The sequence below is a fragment of the Hemiscyllium ocellatum genome, chromosome 42, assembly GCF_020745735.1.
Source record: "Hemiscyllium ocellatum isolate sHemOce1 chromosome 42, sHemOce1.pat.X.cur, whole genome shotgun sequence".
In the NCBI taxonomy this organism is placed as follows: Eukaryota; Metazoa; Chordata; class Chondrichthyes; order Orectolobiformes; family Hemiscylliidae; genus Hemiscyllium; species Hemiscyllium ocellatum.
In genome coordinates, this window is record NC_083442.1 from 17,555,830 (window position 1) to 17,579,264 (window position 23,435).

Below are 23,435 nucleotides of genomic sequence, written 5' to 3' on the forward strand. Positions count from 1 at the left end.
CAGTTGCTCTTACTTCAATCGTTAATAGCCTCTTTGCAGATTGTCATCACAACGTTAACTCAGAATTCTCTGCTGAGAGACCTGTAGCAAACTTAGCCAAATATTCATAGCCTTCAGGCAAAGGTCAACAATTAACTACTGAAACTACATGCAACAACCTCTCATGGTAGTGTCCCAGCCTCTGGATTAAGTTAAAATCCCACCTGGTCCAGAGCTGTGTAATTATGTTTCTGAACAGGCTAAAATAGGTTAATTTTTTTTAAAAAGTAGGCGGTTTAAGGTGTTTCAGATCATGAGAGTTACACAGAACTTAGAAACACTGTTAAATATGTTTACACCTATTGATTTGTGACTCCCACCCAAAGGGGGAAGACCTCCGCAACATCTAGAATTGGACTTGTTTGGACTCAGCACTAACTTCAAGTGACCTGCGGGGGCCAGGTATTTTCAAAACAGATCGATATGCTTTTGATTGTCAAGTGGATGAAACATTACAGGGGAAAGTGGGAGAATGGGGTTGAAAGTGCTTAGCAGCCACGATTGAATAGCAGTGGAGACTCGATGGGCTGAATGGCCTAATTTCTGCTCCTATGTCCTCTGGCCTTATGCAACTCCACAGACTCACTATCCTCCGAGTGAATAAATTCCTCCTCATCTCCTTCCTGAATGAGTGAGCCCTTGCTGGGATTTTATGCCCCCAGTTACAGAGGCTCGCGCAAGGGAAACCAAAGGAACTGGCAACAATATTTATTGCAGACAAGAAAATTGGGAAGGCCGTGGACAGTGAGGCTATCAAATGATGTCGCAGGATAAGGATCAGCTGGAAATTTGGACGGAGAGATGGCAAATTGAGTTTTAAGTTAGACAGGCGTGAGATGGTGCACTTTGGGAGGCCAAATGCAAGAAGAACGTTAGGAGACCGTGGAACTTTGATACTCACGAGGGATCCTGATGCAAGTCCATAGCTCCCTGAAAATGGCATCCCAACTGGGGAAGAAAGCAAATGGCATGCTTGCTTTCATTGGTCGCAGCGTTGAGTATAGAGGTTTACATGTCATGTTGTAACTGTTTGAGACTTTGGTTTGGAGTACTGTCTGTGGTTCCCATTGCCACACGGTAGGAAGGGTGTGGAGGATTTGGAGAGGGTGCAAAAAAGGGTTTACCAGGCATGTTGCCTGTGATAAGCTGTGTTAAGAGTGTAATAGCTACATGGAGAGGCAGGACAAATGTGAGTTGTTTTGTTAGAATATCAGAGGCTGAGGGGTGACCAAGTGCAGCTTTATAACATTAGGAGAGGCAGAGATCTGTCAGAAATGGGGATGGGATTTCTGCACGGGGTCCTACTCACCATTTTAAAGAAATCCGTTCCAGTCTAACCATGGATGATGAAACTGAGGGTGATGTGACAGAGGCTAGCATGAGAGAGAGAGAGAGAGAGGGTCATTTAACAGGAAGTTGTGTTGGCGGGGACAGGTCACTATGATTGCACGATGTGGGGTAGTTTAACAGGCAGACCGAAGCAGGCAAGAGAGGCGATCAAAGGAGGACCCTGAAATAGAGGAGGATGTTCAATCTGTCAGAAACGCAATGGGAGAAGATTGTAACAAGGGGAGAAGATTGTAACAAGGGCAGTGTCAGAGAAATTGAGTTGTCAGGAGTTGAATGGAAATAAGGTCAAAGAGGCTTAAGGTCCCATGAGCTCCTCCCACTTGTTAGAGGAGAGGGTGGAGGGGGCGGGGCTCTCAGAAGATGGTTCAGCAGAGTACAGGAGCACCTGGCATCACATAATTTGCTGGACCACATGAAACAATGAATCACCGAGACCCTAAGACCATCAGATGGAGGAGCGGAAGTAGGCCATTCAGCCCATTGAGAGTGCTCTGCTATTCAATGAGATCAGTGCTGATCTGATAATCCTTAACTCCACTCTCCTGCCTTTTCTCCATAACCCCTGATCCCCTCAATGATTAAAAATCTGTCTCTCTCAGCCTTGAACATACCCAAAGAGCCAGGCTTGACAGCCCCCGGTGGTAAAGAATTTCACATAATCACTACCATCAAAGAGCAGAAATTCTTCCTCAACTCTGTCTTTGATGGATAACCCCTTATTCTGAGGTAATGCCCTGTCCTACAAGGGAAAACAATTGCTCTCTATCTGCCCTGTCAAGCTCCCTAAGAATCTGATACAATTAAATTAGGTTTCCTCTCATTTTTCTAAACTCCAGTGAGTACATGCCCAATCTAAACACTTTTCTAAAAAAAAAACCTATTTTGCTAATCAAGAGATGTTATTATATACCTCTTGAGCAGGTAAGACTTGAACACAGGCCTCCCAGTCCAGGGATAGGGACACTACCACTGTGCCAGGAGAGGAGCCAATCTATGCAACATCTCCTCATAAGAAAATCCTTCCATAGTTGGGATGAAACTTCTTTGGACTGTCACCAATGCTAATATCTTTCCACAGACAATGGGATCAAAACTCTTTGTTATATTCTTGGTGTGGTTAAACCGATGGCTTGAATAGTTTAGAATTCGAATTAGATTCCCTACAGCGTGGAAACAGGCCCTTCGGCCCAACAAGTCCACACCGACTCTCCGCAGAGGAACCCATTCCCCAACATTTACACCTGACTAATGCACCTAACCTCGGCGAAAGTGAGGACTGCAGATCATGGAGATTAGTGTCGAGAGGGTGGTGCTGGAAAAGCACAGCCGGTCAGGTAGCATCCGAGCAGGAGAGTAGACGTTTCGGGCAATAGCCCTTCATCAGGAATGAAGGAATCGTGGTTCTCCTGCTCCTCCCTGACCTGCTGTGCTTTTCTAGCAACACACTCTAATGCGCCTAACCTGAAGAGTCCTGAACACTATGGGCAATTTAACATGGCCAATTAACCCTAACCTGCACCTCTTTGGATTGAGAGGGGAAACTGGAACACCTGAAGGAAAGCCACGCAGACACAGGGAGAACATGCAAACTCCACACAGACTGTCACCCAAGGTTGGGATTGAACCCAGGTACCTGGCACTGTGAGGCAGCAGTGCTAACCACTGAGCCACCGTGCTGCCCACTAGAGAAGTTTAACAAGACTTTTGTCTTCACTCCATCACTTTGAAATAAAGGGCAACATTTTAGTTGCTTCCCCTATTACTGACTGAACTTGATTAATATTTGGCCCGTCCAGGGGTCGACTTTGCAATCACACAAATGATCTTAGGCTCAAAGTCCCAAAGGATATAAATTCTATCCTGAATCAAGATGAAAGGACAATATAAATTTTGGGATGTGTTCTGTTGATCAGGTCTTCCAGATACAGACCTCTGGGTGGGATGCAGCAGTGTTGAGACACATAGGCATTATCCATGGCCAGGGGAGAAATAGCAGAAAGGTTCTGACTAGTGTCAGATTCTCAAAGACTCCTTCCTCCCAGTCAGAAACTTCCACCAATGTCAATGTATCTGAGACCAGCCCATTTGAGCATCCAATCAGTTCATGAACTTGCTGTTCTCACACTCCTTCTTATCTTTTTCATTTGTTCACAGGATAAGGGCACCATTATCTAAGCCAGCATTTAGTGCCCACTGCTCTAGAGGGCAGTTCAAGAGTCAACCACATCACTGTGTGTCTGGAATCACATGTAGGTCAGACCAGGTAAGGATTGCAGCTTCCTTCCCTGAAGGACATTAGTGAACCTGATGAGTTTTTACGACCATGATTTCATGGTCACTCTTAATTCCAGATTTGTAATGAATTCAAAGTCCACCATCTGTTACGGCAGGATTTGAACCTGGATCCCAAGAACATTATCTGCGTCTCTGGACTAACAGGCCAGCGATCCTATGACTAGGCCATCATTGCTCCTGCAAGTGCAGTACTCTTTTGAACATCTTTCCCTGAGGAGCATTTAGATATGGGTCATAAATACTGCCACGTCCCATGAACGAGAAAGAAATGCTTTGTCGTTATGCCTCCCTTTGCTTCAGGGCTGTAGCTTACCTAGTTCTGTCATTGAGACAGTGGGAGAGCTTTCACCGTTTGTGAAGGAGCAGTATGGAAAAAAGTCAGGGACCGCTGCATATTCACATATGGGCTCCTGTTTAATACCATTGATGTCTAGGCCGGACTGGTCGGGGGATGGCTGAATGTCCAGATAGAAGTTGTTCATTCCTGAGTCAGCTTTGCCCACTTCTGGAGTGTGCCCATCCATGTAAAGGTTGCTGAGGTCATTGTTCAGTTCTGTCAGCCCATTGTACGTTGGAGTCAGGGGTTCTGCTTCCCCAGGTTGCTGCTGGTGGTCTCGCTGTTGTTGCTGCAGACGATGTTTCTGGACCTCAGCATACAGACTGTCTCTCTGCTTCTTGGACATCCGACCAAACTTGACAGCTGCAAGAAAGCACACAAACCTCTGAATGAAGCAGCGTCTCCGGCTTGTCTGCAGAACAGAGCTAATCTCATCATCATCGGCTACACTGAAGTACACTTTGGGAAACAGGGAGTTTATATGATGCACCTCTAATAACACCTCGCCAGGTTATAAATAAACATACACACACACACACACCCGTGCGCATACACACACACACACACATACATGCACATGCACAAAGACACACACATATACATGCGTGCACGCACACACTCGCACAAACACATATGTACACGTGAGTGTATACACACACGTACAACACTCGTCCGTGCATGTACACACACACGTATACATGCGTGCACGCACACACTCGCACAAACACATATGTACTTGTGTAAGTGTACACACACGTACACACTCGCCCGTGCGCACGCACAAAGACACACAAACACATATGTACACTTGTGTAAGTGTACACACACATGTATACACTCGCCCGTGCATGTACACATACACGTATGCATGCGTACATGCACTCACACAAACTCATATGTACTTGCGTGAGTGTACACACACGTACACACTCACCCGTGCGCACGCACAAAGACACACATATATACATGCGTGCACGCACACACATAAACACATACGCACACTTGTGTGACAGTATATACACACACACACACAGACACACAGAGTCTTCCCCCGGGTGGATCACCAGCTGAAACGCCATGTTCTGAACTCTGAAACAGCAGTGGACATCATGGAATTCACCTTGCTCTGAACATCCTTCCCCTCCCACCACTTAAAGCCTCCCCACCAACCCCCATCACAACTCTCCCCAGTCTTGCTGAAGAATCCCAAAAATGTTCAAATTGGGCTATAGAGGGGGAGGAATTTAGAAAGCACAGCAATAGAGAATCTCATCTGAAACTAACTTCAAAGTTTTAAGGACATTAAATCCATTGATAACTGGTGTGTAACTTTGAGTATGTGGAGCTTTGTTTGCACTCAACAGTTCCTTGCTGTTATTTCAATTCTTGATAGAAAATTTGATAAGAATTGGGGAAAAATTCCACAATCTATGTCTCATAGTCCTGTGCATACGCTCAACAGTGAAGGTGCAGTGTCTTTCAGATGAGATGTTAAATTGTCATTCCATTCCCCATCTCTCAGAAAAAACACTGAGGCACTATTTAACAGAACAGTGCAGAGTTCCACCCAACATCCTGGTCAATATTAAATCCCACAACACCAGCTTATAGTTCAACAGGTTTATTCGGAGCACTGCTCTTTCATCAGGTAGCTAGTGGGGCGGGATCATAGGATACAGAAAATCTGAGTATTATAACCTGGTGTTGTGTGATTTTTAGGAGAAAGTGAGGACTGCAGATGCTGGAGATCAGAGCTGAAAATGTGTTGCTGGAAAAGCGCAGCAGGTCAGGCAGCATCCAGGGAGGAGAATTGACGTTTCGGGCATGAGCCTGAAGAAGGGCTCATGCCCGAAACGTCAATTCTCCTCCCTGGATGCTGCCTGACCTGCTGCGCTTTTCCAGCAACACATTTTCAGCTTGTGTGATTTTTAACTTTGTCCACTCCAGTCCAACACCGGACCTCCACATCAATACTAAACGTATAAGTAACATCGTTAAAAATGTATACTTGCCCGTTTATTGCTATGCAGTTTGTGAGAGCTGGCAGTGAGCAAATTGGTTACAACATTTTGTTCATGACACAGCAATCATGAAAGCTCAGAAAATAGTTCATTGATTAGAAAATGCTTAGGAACATGGTAAAAGTGCGATATAAATAAAAGTCACACTTTGAGATTAAAAGTAGTCAGAAACCCCGAAGGTTCAATGTTTACCTCTTGCAAAACTTACAAGGAACTATTGCCCATGTTAAAACTGAGCAAGAGGAGTGTCACTGAGAGACAGGTTTATCGACTAGCGCTATCATGATTCATTTCTACGCTATCTGTTTATTATTCCTCTTCTCTCCTGGTTATTCCTGGGACCAGACTTCGAGAAGCCTCCAGTATCTCATCCCTTCTCCACACAGGAACCAGTCCAACGGGCAGCACGGCCAAAGTCCAATTCTGGGATCTCACCAGACTCTCACTGAACTGTGACCTGAAGATGTCAGAGCAGAAACAGACCATTCAGCCCATTGAGTCCACTCGGCCATTCAATGAAGTGGATGCTCAGGCAGAACTGTATTTTCTTAATCATCTTTAGGCTAATTCCTGTGGCATTTTTTATTTCATAAGACCATAAGGCATAGGAGTGGAAGTAAGGCCATTCGGCCCATCGAGTCCACTCCGCCATTCAATCATGGCTGATGGGCATTTCAACTCCACTTACCCGCATTCTCCCCGTAGCCCTTAATTCCTCGTGACATCAAGAATTTATCAATCTCTGCCTTGAAGACGTTTAGCGTCCCGGCCTCCACTGCACTCTGCGGCAATGAATTCCACAGGCCCACCACTCTCTGGCTGAAGAAATGTCTCCACATTTCTGTTCTGGATTGACCTCCTCTAATTCTAAGGCTGTGTCCATGGGTCCTAGTCTCCTCGTCTAACAGAAACAATTTCCTAGCGTCCACCCTTTCCTAGCCATGTTTTATCTTGTACGTCTCTATTAGATCTCCCCTTAATCTTCTAAACTCCGATGAATACAATCCCAGGATCCTCAGCCGTTCCACGTATGTTAGACCAACTGTTCCAGGGATCATCCGTGTGAATCTCCGCTCGACACGTTCCAGTGCCAGTATGTCCTTCCTGAGGTGTGGGGACCAAAACTGGACACAGTACTCCAAATGGGGCCTAACCAGAGCTTTATAAAGTCTCAGTAGCACATTGGTGCTTTTATATTCCAACCCTCTTGAGATAAATGACAACATTGCATTCGCTTTCTTAATCACAATTCAACCTGCATGTTTACCTTTAGAGAATCCTGGACTATCACTCCCAGATCCCTTTGTTACTTTGGCTTTATGAATTTTCTCACTGTTTAGAAAGTAGTTCATGCTTGTATTCTTTTTTCCAAAGTGCAAGACCTCGCGTTTGATTTCAGTTTGAAGAACAAAAGTGAAGATGTCTGGCCAGTATAAAAACAGTACATTAGTAGATACAGCAGGTGAGATTTGACCTTTCTCAGAGAGGGGAGGGTGTTGGATAGAAATCCAATTGGTCCATTCACTCTGTCCTAGCCCACCAAACATTAGAAGGCCAATTAGTAACCATCCAGCAGCCAGGAGGCCCATAAAAGGGACCAGGGCTGGGGGACAGGGCTCAATGTCCAACCAAGTATTGTAGGCCAGGAGGCCAAACAACAGAGAGGTCATGCCACGTAGAGGATGTTGGTCACAGTTACAGGTTTAAGGGTCCCTGGCTCTCCGAGTCTTTAATTTTTCACAGCAGAAAATGTAAGCAAGTAAGATTAAACAAGGTCAGGAGTCACATGACATCAGGTTACAGTCCAACAGGTTTATTTGAAATCCCAAGCTCTCGGAGCGCTGCTCCTTAGTCAGGCGGAATCAGGACTTCTGGATCAGTGGTGCTGGAAGAGCACAGCAGTTCAGGCAGCATCCAAAGTGCAACGAAATTGACGTTTCGGGCAAAAGCCCTTCATCAGGAATAAAGGCAGAGAGTCTGAAGCGTGGAGAGATAAGCTAGAGGAGGGTGGGGGTGGGGAGAAAGTAGCATAGAGTACAATGGGTGAGTGGGGGAGGGGATGAAGTTGATAGGTCAGGGAGAGAGGGTGGAGTGGATAGGTGGAAAAGGAGATAGGCAGGTAGGACAAGTCCGGACTCCCCCTCCCACTCTGCCGAGGACATGGAGGTCCTGGACCTCCTTCACCGCCGCTCCCTCACGACCAGGCGCCTGGAGGAAGAACGCCTCATCTTCCGCCTCGGAACACTTCAACCCCAGGGCATCAATGTGGACTTCAACACTTTCCTAATTTCCCCTTACCCCACCTCATCCTAGTTCCAAACTTCCAGCTCAGCACTGTCCCCATGACTTGAACTACCTGCCTAGCTCCTTTTCCACCTACCACTCCACCCTCCTCCCTGACCTATCACCTTCATCCCCTCCCCCACTCACCTATTGTACTCTATGCTACTTTCTCCCCACCCCCACCCTCCTCTAGCTTATCTCTCCACCCTTCACACTCTCTGCCTGTATTCCAGATGAAGGGCTTTTGCCCGAAACGTCAATTTCGTTGCACTTTGGATGCTGCCTGAACTGCTGTGCTCTTCCAGCACCACTGATCCAGAATCTGGTTTCCAGCATCTGCAGTCATTGTTTTTACCTCAGGACTTCTGACCGCGTCCTCCCCAGTCCAACGCTGGCGCTTCCAAATGAGATTAAACAACCAGTTGAGTAAAAAATGAGGTCTGCAGATGCTGGAGATCAGAGCTGAAAATGTGTTGCTGGTTAAAGCACAGCAGGTCAGGCAGCATCCAAGGAGCAGGAAATTCAACGTTTCGGGCCAGAGCCTGATGAAGGGCTCTGGCCCGAAACGTCGAATTTCCTGATCCTTGGATGCTGCCTAACCTGCTGTGCTTTAACCAGCAACACATTTTCAGCTCTAAACAACCATTTGGACTGCCGCCATGGTCCAAGTGGTAGGCATTTTCAACCTCCCTCGTGCCACAACACTCCCCCACTTCTGACGCCCAATCAAACGTAGCGCGGTATCGAAATAAAAAGAACTGCAGGCAATTGGATGTTTGGGTTGTTAGCAAACCCAGTCACTAGTTGGCCATCTCAAAATGAGCTGCTGATTTCTACTGCTCCACTCAAGGTATGTGGTTTCACAGGTTGGCATGATGACCATGTCCTGCCAACCTGATGCCGCTTGTGGCAGTGAAAGTAACATCTGGCCCTGCAGCCAAACGTTGAGCGTTTGCCTTCAGGTAACAAGAACGCAGGGGTAGAGGTGGAGACCATTTTCTCTGAATACAAGCCAACTCTGGAGAGATCGCCTGGTAATAGGAATGTGCTCATTTTGTGCTGTATTGAAGCCAGTGGGTACCTTGCTTATGTTAGCCCGGTATTATCATCTGGTGCCACGAGTTAATTAGGTTTAGACAAATGTTCACTAAGAATTCTGCACTGATGGTTCTTCCCTGCATCAACAGTACCTGATGCAAACAGGATGGCCAGTTCCTATATTCCTTTATCTCTCTCTCTCCCTCCATCATCTGCACGCTTCCTCAATGTTAACCTGCTCTTTGGAACAAATGCATTTCATAACCCAGGAAAACAATTCACCACTTCTCTCACCTAAAACGTTTACTTTTACACCCTCTCTGTTCTACTTCATTGTGAATTTAATTGCAGGTTTGACGGCACACCATCAACAGTGTTCATGAAAAGTCTTATCTGTGATGTTCCTTGGGGGTGTTTAAAGCAAGAGGAATGATAGTATACTTTCTGTTAAAGTGAGGTAGGATTTCATAGTGATTCGATGGTGTGAGTTGGTCTGCATTGTGCAAAAACTCACACCTACAATTTGACTGCATTTGATAAACTTTACACATAACGCTTCCGGGAAAACAAAAACAGAAGCAAAGTTTGGAAAGGAGCCTTTATTTGTAGAAAGAATGTGCACCTTCCACACACCTCCCATACACACACACAAACATCAACATGGATTCCACAAAGGGTTAAAGTTTGTAACAATCTGATGTTATACATTTGCTGAATTGATGGTCCAGGTTTTAGATCTGATGAGACATGAGGTGTATGTCGCATTTGAGATATCGTTAATACCACTGTACAACCAGAGTTAACCATCATGGTTATACCTGCAGCTGGGAAGGAGAGTGCTTCAGGTGGGTCACACTGCCAGTGAAGTTAACTTTAACATGAGCAAGGGCTTCCCTGTTGGGTGAGGCAACTGAAGCTTCGGAAAAGTTCGGAAACTGAATCAAGCGCCCCGCAGTCTGACAATATCATCCTGGCTCAGGGGGGGATCATTTGGGGATCTCATGTATCTCCAAATATCTGATTCACAATGTTTATCACACTTGTATAGATAGCTTTAATCAACCCGCCATTAAACACTTTTGGAGATAAGTCATCCAAGTCCCAGAGGGCTGCTCTCCCATTAGAGAGAGCGATGACTGGTTGGCGGTTGAACCTGAGGGTCAAAGTGCCTCAGGTGAGGGGAGAGGTTGAGAAGGAGGGTCTTTGCAGGTAACCTCAGCCAGTGCGGGAATTGAACCCACACTGATGGCATCGCTCTGCATCCAACCAACTCTCCATGCCATTGCAGCCAGTAGAACTTGAACCTGGGCATCCTGGCTCAGAGGTAGGGACACTACCACCGCACCACAAGAGTTCCCATCTTACTAATATACATTATATGATAGCTATAATACAATGAACTACAGGTCGCTATGCTATAATGCGTTTCTTTAATGCAAATTCACTGTAATGCGATTGATGAATTGGGGACAATGTTTCTACAGTGTGAACTTTTAAAACGTGTGTTGGCGGGAATGCGATTACATTGCCAACACTTTAAATGCTGTTTCTAAAGCACGATTTTTCTGTAACACGAGGTTGTACAAGAACACAACCATTGTGTTATAGAAGAAGCACCTATAGATTATGTTAGATAAGAGCTGCTTCTAGTTCAGGCTAACTGGTGGTTTATATAAACAGGAGTCGAGAGTGTGGTGCTGGTAAAGCACAGCAGGTTAGGCAGCATCCGAGGAGCAGGAGAATCGATGTTTTGGGAATGGCCCATCCTGATGAAGGGCTTTTGCCCGAAATGTCGATTCTACTGCTCCTCGGATGCTGCCTGACCTGCTGTGCTTTTCCAGCACCACTCTCTCAACTCTGACCTCCAGCATCTTCAGCCCTCACTTTCTCCTAGTTTATGTAACCCAACCCTTTGCCCCTGTTACTTGGGTGGCAACACCCTTCCAATACCACATTCCTGATTGGTAAACCTGATGTTTTCTCTCAAGTAACATACACTGGAAAGAAATTTAGACAGAAAGTATTTAAATATGATATTTATTCAGTTCTGCTTGCTTGAACCAGGACAAAGACACACACAAACACATACAATCCAATTATTTTCCATGAAACAGGAAAGATTCCCATTGTGAGCCTCCAACCTTTGGGGAAAACAGGAGCAGATTTAAATAAAACAGAAAATTCAGGAAATATTGGGCCATTCTGGCAGCATTTGTGAAAAGAGAGGACGAAGGAGCAGCACTCCGAAAGCTTGTGTGTTTATGTAAGCCTGTTGGACTATAACCGGGTGGTGGGTGTCTTCTCTCTTTGCCCACCCCAGTCTGACACCGGCACCTCCACATCAATGGTACACTGGGAGTTGCTCAGCCCATGTGACCGTTTTTAATCTAGGGAGAGAGGAAGGGACATCTCAGAAAGACCAAACGGGAAGGTCTGTGATCGGCTGGTGCGGGGGAAGCAGTGAGGAGAGATTAAGTGGCCAAAGGATGATAAGGGAAAGACAGCTGGCAAGATGCACCAGGGGGAGATATAAACGTGAAAACAATCACCAGCAACTGCTTCTGCCACCACCTCCCCCAGCACAACCAAACATGTGAGGGGTCTGACCTAGTGTTGATGGACTCAACGGAGTTTGGAAGCTGTAAAATGCCGAGTGCTAAGATTTGGTTGTTTCTCAGATTTCCAACAAGTTTCACCGGAACAGTGTTGGAGGTCAAGGATAGAAAGTTGGGGGTGGGGGTGGGGGGGGGGGGGGGGGGGGGGGGGGGGAGTATGGTGGTGGTGTGAGGGAGGTGAGGGCTGTGGAGTGTGACAGAAAAGTAAATGGACAAGGCTGAAAGCTTATGGTCATGCCTGTGGAGTGAACAGAGATGGTCAGCGAAGCAACTGACCAGTCCCAAGGGACAGCAGACTACCTGATGGGTAGTAAATATTAAATTGGAAAATATCCCCAAGTACCCAATAAATCACTGTTTCAACAGGAAGGGCTGTTCCAGAACTTAGGTGATAAGAAGCTAGAAGGTAAAAGGGCAGAGATCAATGAGATTATGGATGCTCTGATAATCCTTAACTCCAGTGTCCTGTTTTTTTACCCATAATTCCCTTATTGATTAAAAACTTGTCTCTCTCAACCTTGGCTGTACGGAATGACCCAGCCTCGACAGCCCTCTGTGGAAAGAATTCCACAGATCCAGTCCCTCTGAGCAAGAAAACAATCCTCCTCACTTCGGTCTTTTAAAGGTGTTGTACCCCTGAGGCATTCCCAATCTGACCCAAGAGTCATCAATTTAGGGCGGCTCAGTGGTTAGCATTGCTGCCTCACGGTACCAGGGACCCAGGTTCGATTCCAGCCTCAGTCGACGTGGAACTTACATGTTCTTCCTGAGTCTGCGTGGGTTTGCTCTGGTTTCCTTCCACAGATTAGGTGGATTGGCCCTGGTCAACTAGTGTGTAGGTTAGCCATGGGAAATGCAGGGTCATGGAGATAGGATAGGGGTCTGAGTCTGGGTTGGTTGCCCTTCAGGGGGGGTTGGTGAGACTCAATGGGCTGAGTGACCTTTTTGATTCGAGTGGTGCTGAGAAAGCACAGCTGGTCAGGCAGCATCCGAGGAGCAGGAAACATCGTCCTGATGAAGGGCTTTTGCCCGAAACATCAATTTTTCCTGCTCCTCGGATGCTGCCTGACCTGCTGTGCTTTTTCAGCACCACTCTAATCTCGACTCTGATTTCCAGCATCTGCAGACCTCACTTTTGCCTGAGCGACCTCTTTCCACCCTGTAAGAATTCTACAGGCTTTGAAAATTGTTTCTCACTGCACAGAGATGGACAGACCTGTTCAGTACTTCCAGCATTTTTCTGTTTTGTCTATATCTGCCCTCAGATTCCAAACTCAGCCGTACTTGCAAGGCCAAGACTAAAGTTAGGGTCATAAGCGCTGAATTGGGTAAAGAGAGGAGTACCACCCGCAGTCTGTTGGCACTGCATGCCCAACGGGCAAAATGATGTCACATCTCACCAGCTGGCTCAGTGTTTGCCAACGCTCTGAGGGGATGAAAATGGGCAAACTCTCGCGGGTTTCGACAAACCCAGTCTTGGACCGAAGGCAGACCCTAGTGGCTCACGCCAAGAGCAACTGTTCTCCTTCATGAGAACATCAACTCTTCAAAGGCTGGCAGGAGCTGGCCACCGGGTGCTCCGCACTGCGGGCTCCCCTTTCTGCATCCCACATTCCATGCTGTCTCCTCTCTACCTCTGCCGCAGCCATCTCCTCTCCTCCGGGCCCGAATCTGGGAAAGGGGAAATAAACCATCATATTAATAAAATAATGACATCCACTCAATTCACAACACAACATGTCAAAATTCACTTGGCCAAATTCGAACGGGAGAACCTGCCAAGGCGGGAAGTGGCTTTGAGGCAATTTTTCACAGTCTCTGCTAACAATCCATTCCTGATGAAGGGCTTGTGCCTGAAACGTCGAATCTCCTGCTCCTTGGATGCTGCCTGACCTGCTGCGCTTTTCCAGCAACACATTTTCAGCTAACAATCCATTCCCCCAATATCACAGCAGAGATGCAGATTATGTTTAGAGTACAGGTATCCCCCCACTATCCGAACGTAGAGCGTTCCTACGAAACCTTTCATAAGCCAAAATGACGTAAAGAGAGGGAACATGAATTTATGTGGGAAAAATTCTACAGGTATTATGGGTGGGCAGTCATTTGAAGTGCTCGCCATTTCCACAGTGACATCAGCCTCCCTTCAAAGCCAGCCAGTGGGGGTGGGAGACACTGTCTGTTGACATGGCAGGTATATAGACTCTCATCGCACAGGAGAACAGTTGGCCAATTGTCCATCCCCTGCCTCAGCTCATCTGACACTGAGATCCTCAGCTATGCCTTTGTTAACTCTTGACTTGACCAATTCAAAGCTCCTCCATGTTCTAGTCTGAAAATTCACCCATTCACCCATCACCCCTATGTTTGCTGGCCTACATTGTTAAAGGTGCTATAGTGCTGACCCTTTGAAAATGCAGCTTGTCGGATGGCAGTGTCTGTCCAGGCACATTCCGAAGGGCAGGGAGAGACGGGTGATAAATGCTGACCTTACCAGTGACACTCACGTCTCACAAAACAAGCTCTTGCTGCCTTTCTCTTTTCTAGGAGAGAGCGAGGACTGTGGAATGATTCCTGATGTCCGAAATGTCGATCCTCCTGCTCCTCGGATGCTGCCTGGACCTGCTGCGCTTTCCCAGCACCACGCTCTCGACTCTGATCTCCAGCACCTGCAGTCCTCACTTTCTCCTACATTATTTTAACAAATGCAAGACTCCTGAGCCAAGTGATAACCACGACATTTGCTGAGTTGAGAGTGATTCGTCTGCCACTCCACCTGTAGAGGGGGCACTTCTTGGGAAGGGGCAGCATTGTCTGTGCCTCTCCATGAAGGGGTTTGTGAAGTCCTTGTGGTGGGGGGTGGGGGGTTGGGGGGTTGGGGGGTCGGGGGGTCACGGCGGAGCAGGGCGGGTACTGGCTGTGTGTGGAGTCACTAGTTTATCCAGTTTAGCAAGAACCACTCCCACTTTGGTACCACTCTCTCTGGGTGGCATTAGCGTGCTGCCTCAGACTGCCATTGACCCAGGTTTGATTCAAGCTTTAGGTGCTGGCATTGGTGGCTTTGCGGTAGAATTCTTGTCTGCCACACAGTAGTTTGTTTACCAGCCAATGCTTGGTACTCCTTTGTTAGGCGTGGCACGGTGCCTCAGTGGTTAGCACTGCTATCTCACAGCGCCAGGAACCCAGGTTCAATTCCCGCCTCAGGCGACTGTCTGTGTGGAGTCTGCACATTCTCCCCATCTCTGTGTGGGTTTCCTCCAGGTGCTTTGGTTTCCTCCCACAGTCCAAAGACGTGCGGCTTAGATGGATTGGGCCATGGGAAATTACCCCGTAGTGCCCAGGAATGTGCAGACTAAATGGGTTGGCCATGCGAAATGCAGGGTGATAGGGCAGGGATGTGGGTCTGGGTGGGATGCACTTCGTCGGCGATGGGCCGAATGGCCTGCTTCCACACCGTGGGGATTCTATGACTGCCTGTGTGGAGTTTGCACATTCTCCTCTCATCTGTGTGGGTTTCCTCTGGGTGCTCCGGTTTCCTCCCACAGTCCAAAGATGCGCAGGTTAGGTGGGTTAACCATGGTAAATGTCAGGTTGTGGGGATGGGTGGGGTGATGCCCTTCACAGGGTTGGTGCAGACTTGATGGGCTGAATGGCCATTGACAGGTGAGATTTGTCAAAAGAAAGTGACTTCCCTTGATCCCTTGAGAAGAATGTCCATTGGTGGATCTTGTTCAGGGAATGTGCTGCATATCAGCCACTGAGGCGGGATTTAATAGATCATTACTAAGTGGAAGCTGACGTCATGCTTTATGAAGCTTTGCATAATGTCCTTGCTTTTGGACTCCATACCTCTATTTAAATAGTCCAGGGTGAAGCATGCTCATAAGAATATCAGCATTCAGATTGCTGGTCCAAATGGTTCCTTGAGCTGACTCCAGCATTCAGTCTCAACGTCATTCCCCTCACAATCTCGTGTGTTCACAGGGGCTGGAAACCGGCCAATCCTCAGCCTCAAATGTACTCAAAACACTGAGCATCAACAGCTTTCTGAGCTAAAGAACTTTCACAATTCATAAATTCTGCTCGTCGCCTTCCAAAACTTCAGACCATTCTCCCTCGTTCCACACTTGCAGCCAGAGGAGAACGAATCTCTACATGTCGTTTGGCGCAAGTGAGTTCTGCAGATGCTGGAGATTAGAGTCAAGATTAGAGTGGTGCTGGAAAAGCACAGCAGGTCAGGCAGCATCCGAGGAGCAGGAAAATCGACGTTTCAGGCAAAAGCCCTTTATCAGGATTCCACAGGGAGGTTTTGCTGAGACTACACCAGGAATTTTCTGGACAGGTTAGGGCTCCTGACTGAAGGCAGGATATACACTTAGCTTAGAGCAGATACAATGAAGGTTCTCTCAATCGATTCTTGGGATTGAAGAGTTTTACTGTGAGGAGAAATTAAATCAGATGGGCCTATATTCTACAATTCTATATTCTATTCCTGCTCCTCGGATGCTGCCTGACCTGCTATGCTTTTCCAGCACCACTCTAATCTTGACCCCACATGTAGCTCTCTGAATATATGCTTCAATGACTTGGAGGAGCCAGCGTTGGACTGGGGTCAACAAAGTTAAAAATCACACAACACCAGGTTATAGTCCAACAGGCTTATTTGGAAGCACTAGCTTTCGGAGCGCCGCTCCTTCATCAGGTGGTTGTGGAGAATAAGCAATTCAATGTTTCAATAAGATCACTTTTTATTCTTCTGTACTTCGTAGAATATAGGCCCATCTGATTTAATTTCTCCTCACAGGAAAACGCTTCAATCCCAAGAATCAAGCTTCATTGTATCTGCTCTAAGCTAAGTGTATATCCTGCCTTCAGTCAGGAGTCCTAACCTGTCCAGAAAATTCCTGGTGTAGTCTCAGCAAAACCTCCCTGTGCAATCGCAGCCGGTCACCCTCACTGATTTGCTTTGCAAATTGCTTGATGTACTTTCAAATTAACTTTCTGTCTTTCTGGTAAAGGTCACTCAAACCCCACTATATTAATATTATGTGCCATCAGCACACTTGATTACATTACACTCTGCCCCTTGATCTAAGCCATTAATAATAATTGCAAATCGCTGAGGCCCCAGCACTGATCCTTGCAACATTCCATCAGTAATAACCTGGCAATTTGATCCACTTATTTCTGGTCTCAGTTTCCTGTCCTTCAGTTGATCTCCTTGCATGCTACTATATCACCTTAACGCAAGTCCTTATCTTTCATATGGCATCGGATTCAATGGCTTTTCAAAACTAAATTTTATCACTAGTTGTCCTTTATCCATCCTTACAGTTACACCTTAAAAATAATCCCGTGGTGGATTTTATCAAACATGGTTTTCTTTCCTTAAAAACATGTAGATTCTGTCGAGCCATGTTAGAATTTTGGAAATGCTGTGCTATCACTCGCATGGAGGAATCTCATAATTAGGAACATAGTTCCAGGATAAGGAGGTTCCTGTTTAAGACTGAGGAATTTATTCTCCCCTCGGGACATGAATCTTTGTCATGTCTCACCCCAGAGACTTGGTTACTCAATCACAGATTCAAGGCTGAATTGGACAGATCTTTGGTCCACCAGGAAGAGAACAGTTATGAAGAGTCCAATCAGATCAGCTATCATCCTATTCAATTGGACAGCAGGCTTGAGGGGCCAAATGGCCTACTCCTGACTCATATGCTACTATCATGAACTGCAGCATTTTCCTAATTGCTGACATTATGGCTTGTAGACCTCTGTCATTCTTTTCTCTCTCTCTCTCTCTCTCTCTCTCTCTCTCTCTCTCAGATAGCAGTAAAAATTGTGAACTTCCAAACCATCGGGACCATTCCGGAAGCTCGGAATGTTTAGACACCACAACCAGTGCATCCATTCTCTTTGCACTGTCGTCTTAACAAAGTTAGGATGTCTACCATCTGGGTTGTCAATTTTGAGGGCCATTAATTTGTCCAGTATCGTTTTTTTGCTAATTATTTCAAGTTCTTCACACTGAATGGAGCCATGATTCTCCACTTTTCTTTGAGATCATTAAGGATCTGGGCACTTAGACAAGCTCAAAGTCATGAGGAAAAGCCAGTATTGTTTGTGAAAGGGAAATTACATTTAACCAATTTATTTGAACTCCGAGTTACAGAAGTGTTTGATTTTCTAGTCAATGAATCGCAGAATATTAAGTACGGAGGAACATCAAGTAAATAATACGGTTAATGGAATGTCATCCTTTATTATGAAGATTTGATCCATATCCTTCTAGAACTTTCTATTCATGTACCCATCCAGATGCCTTTTGTACCCAACATCCACCATTTCCTCTGGCAGCTCACTCCATACACGCAGCACCCACTGTGTGAAAAAGTTACCCTTAAGCCCCTTTTAAATCTTTCCTTTCTCACCTTACACCTATGCCCTGTAGTTTTGGACTGCCCCCAGCTAGGGAAAAGACCTTGGCTTTTCAACCAATCCATGTCCCTCATGATTTCATAAACCTCTAGAAAGTGACCCCTCAGCTTCTGCCACTCCAGGGAAAACAGCCCCAATCTGTTCAGCCTCTCCCTGTAGCTCAAACCCTCCAACCTTGGCAACATCCTTGTAAATTTTTTCTGAACCATTTCAAGTTTCACAACATCCGACAGTTGGGAGTTCAGAATTGAATGCAGTGTTCTAAAAATTGCCTCATTAATGTTCTGTACAGCTGCAACATGACCTCTCAATGCCTATACTCAATACACTGACTAATAAAGGAAAGCATACCAAATGCCTTCTTCACTATCCGATCTACCTACGACTCCACCTTCAAGGAACTATGAACCTGCACTCCAAGGTCTCTTTGTTCAGCAACACTCTCCAGATCCTTACCACTAAGTGAATAAGTCCTGCCCTGACTTGCCTTTCCCAAATGCAGCACCTCACATTTATCTAAATTAAACAGATGGGAATATGATATTCAAAACACAGACAGATGTACCTTGAGCTTATTGAATGGCAGAGCCAGACTCAAGAGTTAGAATGGCCAATTTATTTTCCTACTTGCAGGTTTGTACAATATTCTGAGTTTTTAACTTTCGACTGTGAATTCAAACACAAAACATTTGCTTAAAAACGTTATAATTTCTTTTCTCCTAGTGATAATTTCTCCTGTTTCAGACTGTAAGGATGCCATTCTAACTTTAGCTTGATTTTAATATTCCTTGCTAGTTTCCTTACATTTTTGCAAGTCACCCCGTTCTAGTTTCTCAGTCTCTCTGAATCCACAGGCTTGCTACTCTACATCACAAACCCCTTCTTTTTATCCAACACTGACCTTAATCTCTTTAATTTCCTGGGGAAGCTTCATTTCTTAATGAAATATACATGTGTTAAGAATTGTGAAACATCTCACTGAGCATCCAACATTGGTTATCCATTCTCATCTGTTCAAGTACAGCTTCTTCCCTGCTGTTATAGACTGCTGAATGGACCTCTCTAATTTCAAATCTCATGTTGATCTTAGTCTTGTACACCTCTTGGGCATCGAGAATGTTGTCTGCCTCACTCTGTGTAAGCATGTGTGTGTCCTTGTTTGCTGTGATCTGCTTGTATTGCTTGCAAAACAAAACTTCTCACTGTACTTAGGTACCAGTGACACCAATAAATCAAATCAAATCAAAATTCCTCAGTCAATTTTCCCCTTTATACTTATTCAACTGGCTTTAAGTTCAATGCTCTAGTTTCAAACATAGACATGTCAGTCTCAAACTTAGTTATGATCACTCTTCCCCAGAAAACTCCTGACTGTAAGGAATTCAGAACTTAGCATTAGTACAGAACAAGGTCTAAAATATAAATTTAAAGTGGAAGGCGATGGAGAAACTCAGCAGGTCCGGCAGCAGCTGTAGAGAGAAAGCAGGGTTGATGTTTCGAGTCCAGCATGACTTTCCTTTGGTTTGGAAGTTCTGAAGAGGAGTCACATTGGACAAGAAGCATCAACTCTGTTTCTCTCTCCATAAGTGCTGCCAGACCTGCTGAGTTTCTCCTGTACTTTTCGATTTTATTTCACATTTCCAATGTACAAAATATTTTGCTTTTGCTTAAGATCGAAAATAACCTCTCCTGTGATTGGTTCAACGAAATAGTTACCCTGAAATTCTCTTCAATATATTATTTGAACTCACAAACTACGTATTTCCAACATGATTTATGCTGTCTATATGAAGATTAAAATCCCTTATGATGAGAACATTCCCAACATATCTTCACATTTCATGCTGTCCAACAATTTTGACCCAGCAGTTCTGATCTTAATTATTTCTTATCACCATTCACTCTAAATCCAACTCTGATTTTTATAAACTTAAGCCTTTCTGTACTACAGGTTCTAAGTATGTGTCACTTGACCTGAAACATTCACTCAGATTTCTCTCTGCAGATGCTGCCACACCTGCTGAGTTTCTCCAGCAATTTCTGTTTGCATATTTAAGACCATAAGACATAGGAGTGGAAGTAAGGCCATTCGGCCCATCAAGTCCACTCCGCCATTCAATCGTTGCTGATGGGCATTTCAACTCCACTTACCCGCATTCTCCCCGTAGCCCTTAATTCCTTGTGACATCAAGAATTTATCAATCTCTGCCTTGAAGACATTTAGCGTCCCGGCCTCCACTGCACTCTGCGGCAATGAATTCCACAGGCCCCCCAACTCTCTGGCTGAAGAAATGTCTCCGCATTTCTGTTCTGAATTGACCCCCTCTAATTCTAAGGCTGTGTCCATGGGTCCTAGTCTCCTCATCTAACGGAAACAATTTCTTAGCGTTCACCCTTTTTGCTCCTTCCCACACGACTGCTCTGTATTATTGGAACAAACCACTTTCCTTTTGATTTAATCCATGTATTTTCGAAGCACCAAGTGCCACAAAATTTGCCAGCCTTGGTTACATGCGATTCTACAACAGTCTCCTCAACCTTTTTCAGTACGGTGGGCGTGTGTAAACCATTTCATTTTACTAAGGCACCCAAGGGCAACTTGCTACCATTTCTCCCGCACGGCATAAAAGAAATAGCATAGGTTATTTACCTGTCGAAATGAAGAAAAGCCATTCCATTAACTTCTGCAGCAGAATCCATCTTCTTCCATCCATGAGCAGGTTACCACTGTGACATTAAGATTAAGAACACTGCCAGGGCAGTCAGATCTGTTCGGTATTCTGTTTACCAGACCCTCTGCATCCTTCCTTTCTTCTTCCTGTACATTTTAAGGTGGTGGTCCACTTTGAATCAGGATGTTTAGCGAAAAAAAGGTCAGGAGGGTCTCCACACTCTATTTTTGCTAACTTCTTCTGTAAATAAACTACGCTCTCTGCATTAGAAGTAGCTTACAAATAAAACCACACACAGGCATTGTTAACTTCAAAAGTGACAGCTTTACTATGGGACACAAGAGTTTCAGAAAGAATCCCATGGGACAAGTTCCATTTCCAGCCCCTTGCTAAACTGCTGAATTATCTGCATCATGCTGCAAAGAATCCTGATGGTTTCACTCGGTGAAACAACGGGCAGGATGATCCAAAGGTGTGGCGATCACACGCAGATAGAAACTCAGTCCCTTCTCTTTCGTGAAAGCACAGAGCTCTGCATTTTTGCCCAGAGGTTCCACTCAGGGGCTCCCTCAGAAACTGGGGGCCACAATGCCTTTATGACAGTCCTGTCATAGTGTAGGACAGTTACAGGAGGGTGATCCATGACCTTTTTCACAGTGGTCCATATCCTGATAGTGTAAGGAACTGGCAGCCAATTTGACAGCTGCTGTCAAACTGCACGTCTATCAGGTAAGTATAATCTTAGGGCGCTCAGAGGGCAAGGTGCGATAGGGTTAGAGTACCATAGGGTTATTGTGGGATAGGTTTAGGGTGTGATCGCGTTAGGGTGCAATTGAGTTAGGGTGCAATAGTGTGGGGATGTGATCAGATTAGGGTGTGATAGGGTTAGGGTGTGATCAGATTAGAGTGCGATAGGGTCAGGGTGTGATCGGGTTAGGGTGCGACAGGGTTAGGGTGTGATACGGTTAGGGTGCAACTGGGTTATGGGAATGACAGGGTTAGGGTGCGACTGGGTTAGGGTGCGACAGGGTTAGGGTGTGACAGGGTTAGGGTGTGACAGGGTTAGGGTGCGACAGGGTGAGGGTGCGACAGGGTGAGGGTGCGACAGGGTGAGGGTGCGACAGGGTTAGGGAGTGACAGGGTTAGGGAGTGACAGGGTTAGGGTGCGACAGGGTTAGGGTGTGATAGGGTTGGGGTGTGACAGGGTTAGGGTACGATAGGGTTAGGGTGTGACAGGGTTAGGGTGTGATACGGTTAGGGTGTGACAGGGTTAGAGTGCAACTGGGTTAGGGTGCGACTAGGTTAGGGTACGATAGGGTTAGGGTGTGACTGGGTTAGGGTGTGACAGGGTTAGAGTGCGACAGGGTGAAGGTGCGACACGGTTAGGGTGTGATACGGTTAGGGTGTGACAGGGTGAGGGTGCGACAGGGTTAGGGTGCGACTGGATTAGGGTGTGATAGGGTTAGGGTGCGACAGGGTTCGGGTGCGACAGGGTTAGGGAATGATTGGGTTAGGGTACGACAGTGTTAGGGTGTGATACGGTTAGGGTGTGACTGGGTGAGGGTGCGACAGGGTTAGGATGTGACAGGGTTTGGATGTGATTGGGTTAGGGTGTGACAGGGTTAGGGGGCGATTGGGTTAGGGTGTGATAGGGGCAGTGTGTGATAGGGTTAGGGTGCGATAAGGTTCGGGTGTGATAGGGTTCGGGTGCGAATGGATTAGGGTGTGACAGGTTTAGAGTGTGATAGGGTTAGTGTGAGATAGCATCAGAGTGTGACAGGGTGAGGGTGTAATTGGGTTAGAGTGTGATAGGTTTAGAATGTGATAAGGTCAGAGTGTGATAGGGTTATGGTGTAATAGGGTTAGAGTGTGATAGGGTCAGGGTGTAATAGGGATAGGGTGTATTTGCAGTAGACAGTGGAAAGCACAGCAGGTCAGGCAGCATCTGAGGAGCAGGAGAATTGACGTTTTGTGCATAATCTCTTCATCAGGAATGAGCCAGATGAAGAGCTTATGCTCGAAACTTCAGTTCTCCTGCTCCTCGGATGCTGGCTGACCAGCTGTGCTTTTCCAAAACCACACTCTTGATTCTGATCTGAATCAGCAGACCTTATATCCTCCCTTAGGGTGTAATAGCTTTCAGGCTTGGTGGGGTTAGGATGTGATAGGATTAGTGTGTAATAGGGTTATTGTGTAATCGGGTTTGGGTGTAATACGGTTCACGGGGTAGGGGATAAAATGCCAGATGAGGGACAGAGCAGATGGCCAGAGGTTTGCGGGACAGGGATGGAATGACACGTGATCAGAGGGTATAGGGAACAGGCTAAGAATTCTGGGTTTGGTT

General features: G+C 46.0%; 1 protein-coding gene across 1 annotated transcript in view; it reads right to left on the reverse strand.

Moving 5' to 3' along the window:
* The window catches only part of LOC132834860 (nuclear receptor ROR-alpha A), a 194,545-nt gene that overhangs the window by 24,498 nt on the left and 146,612 nt on the right, over positions 1-23,435 (reverse strand). The window contains exon 4 of the mRNA XM_060853956.1: positions 3,998-4,384. Within this exon, the coding sequence (XP_060709939.1) occupies positions 3,998-4,384 (387 nt within the window). The remainder of the gene's footprint in view (positions 1-3,997; positions 4,385-23,435) is intronic.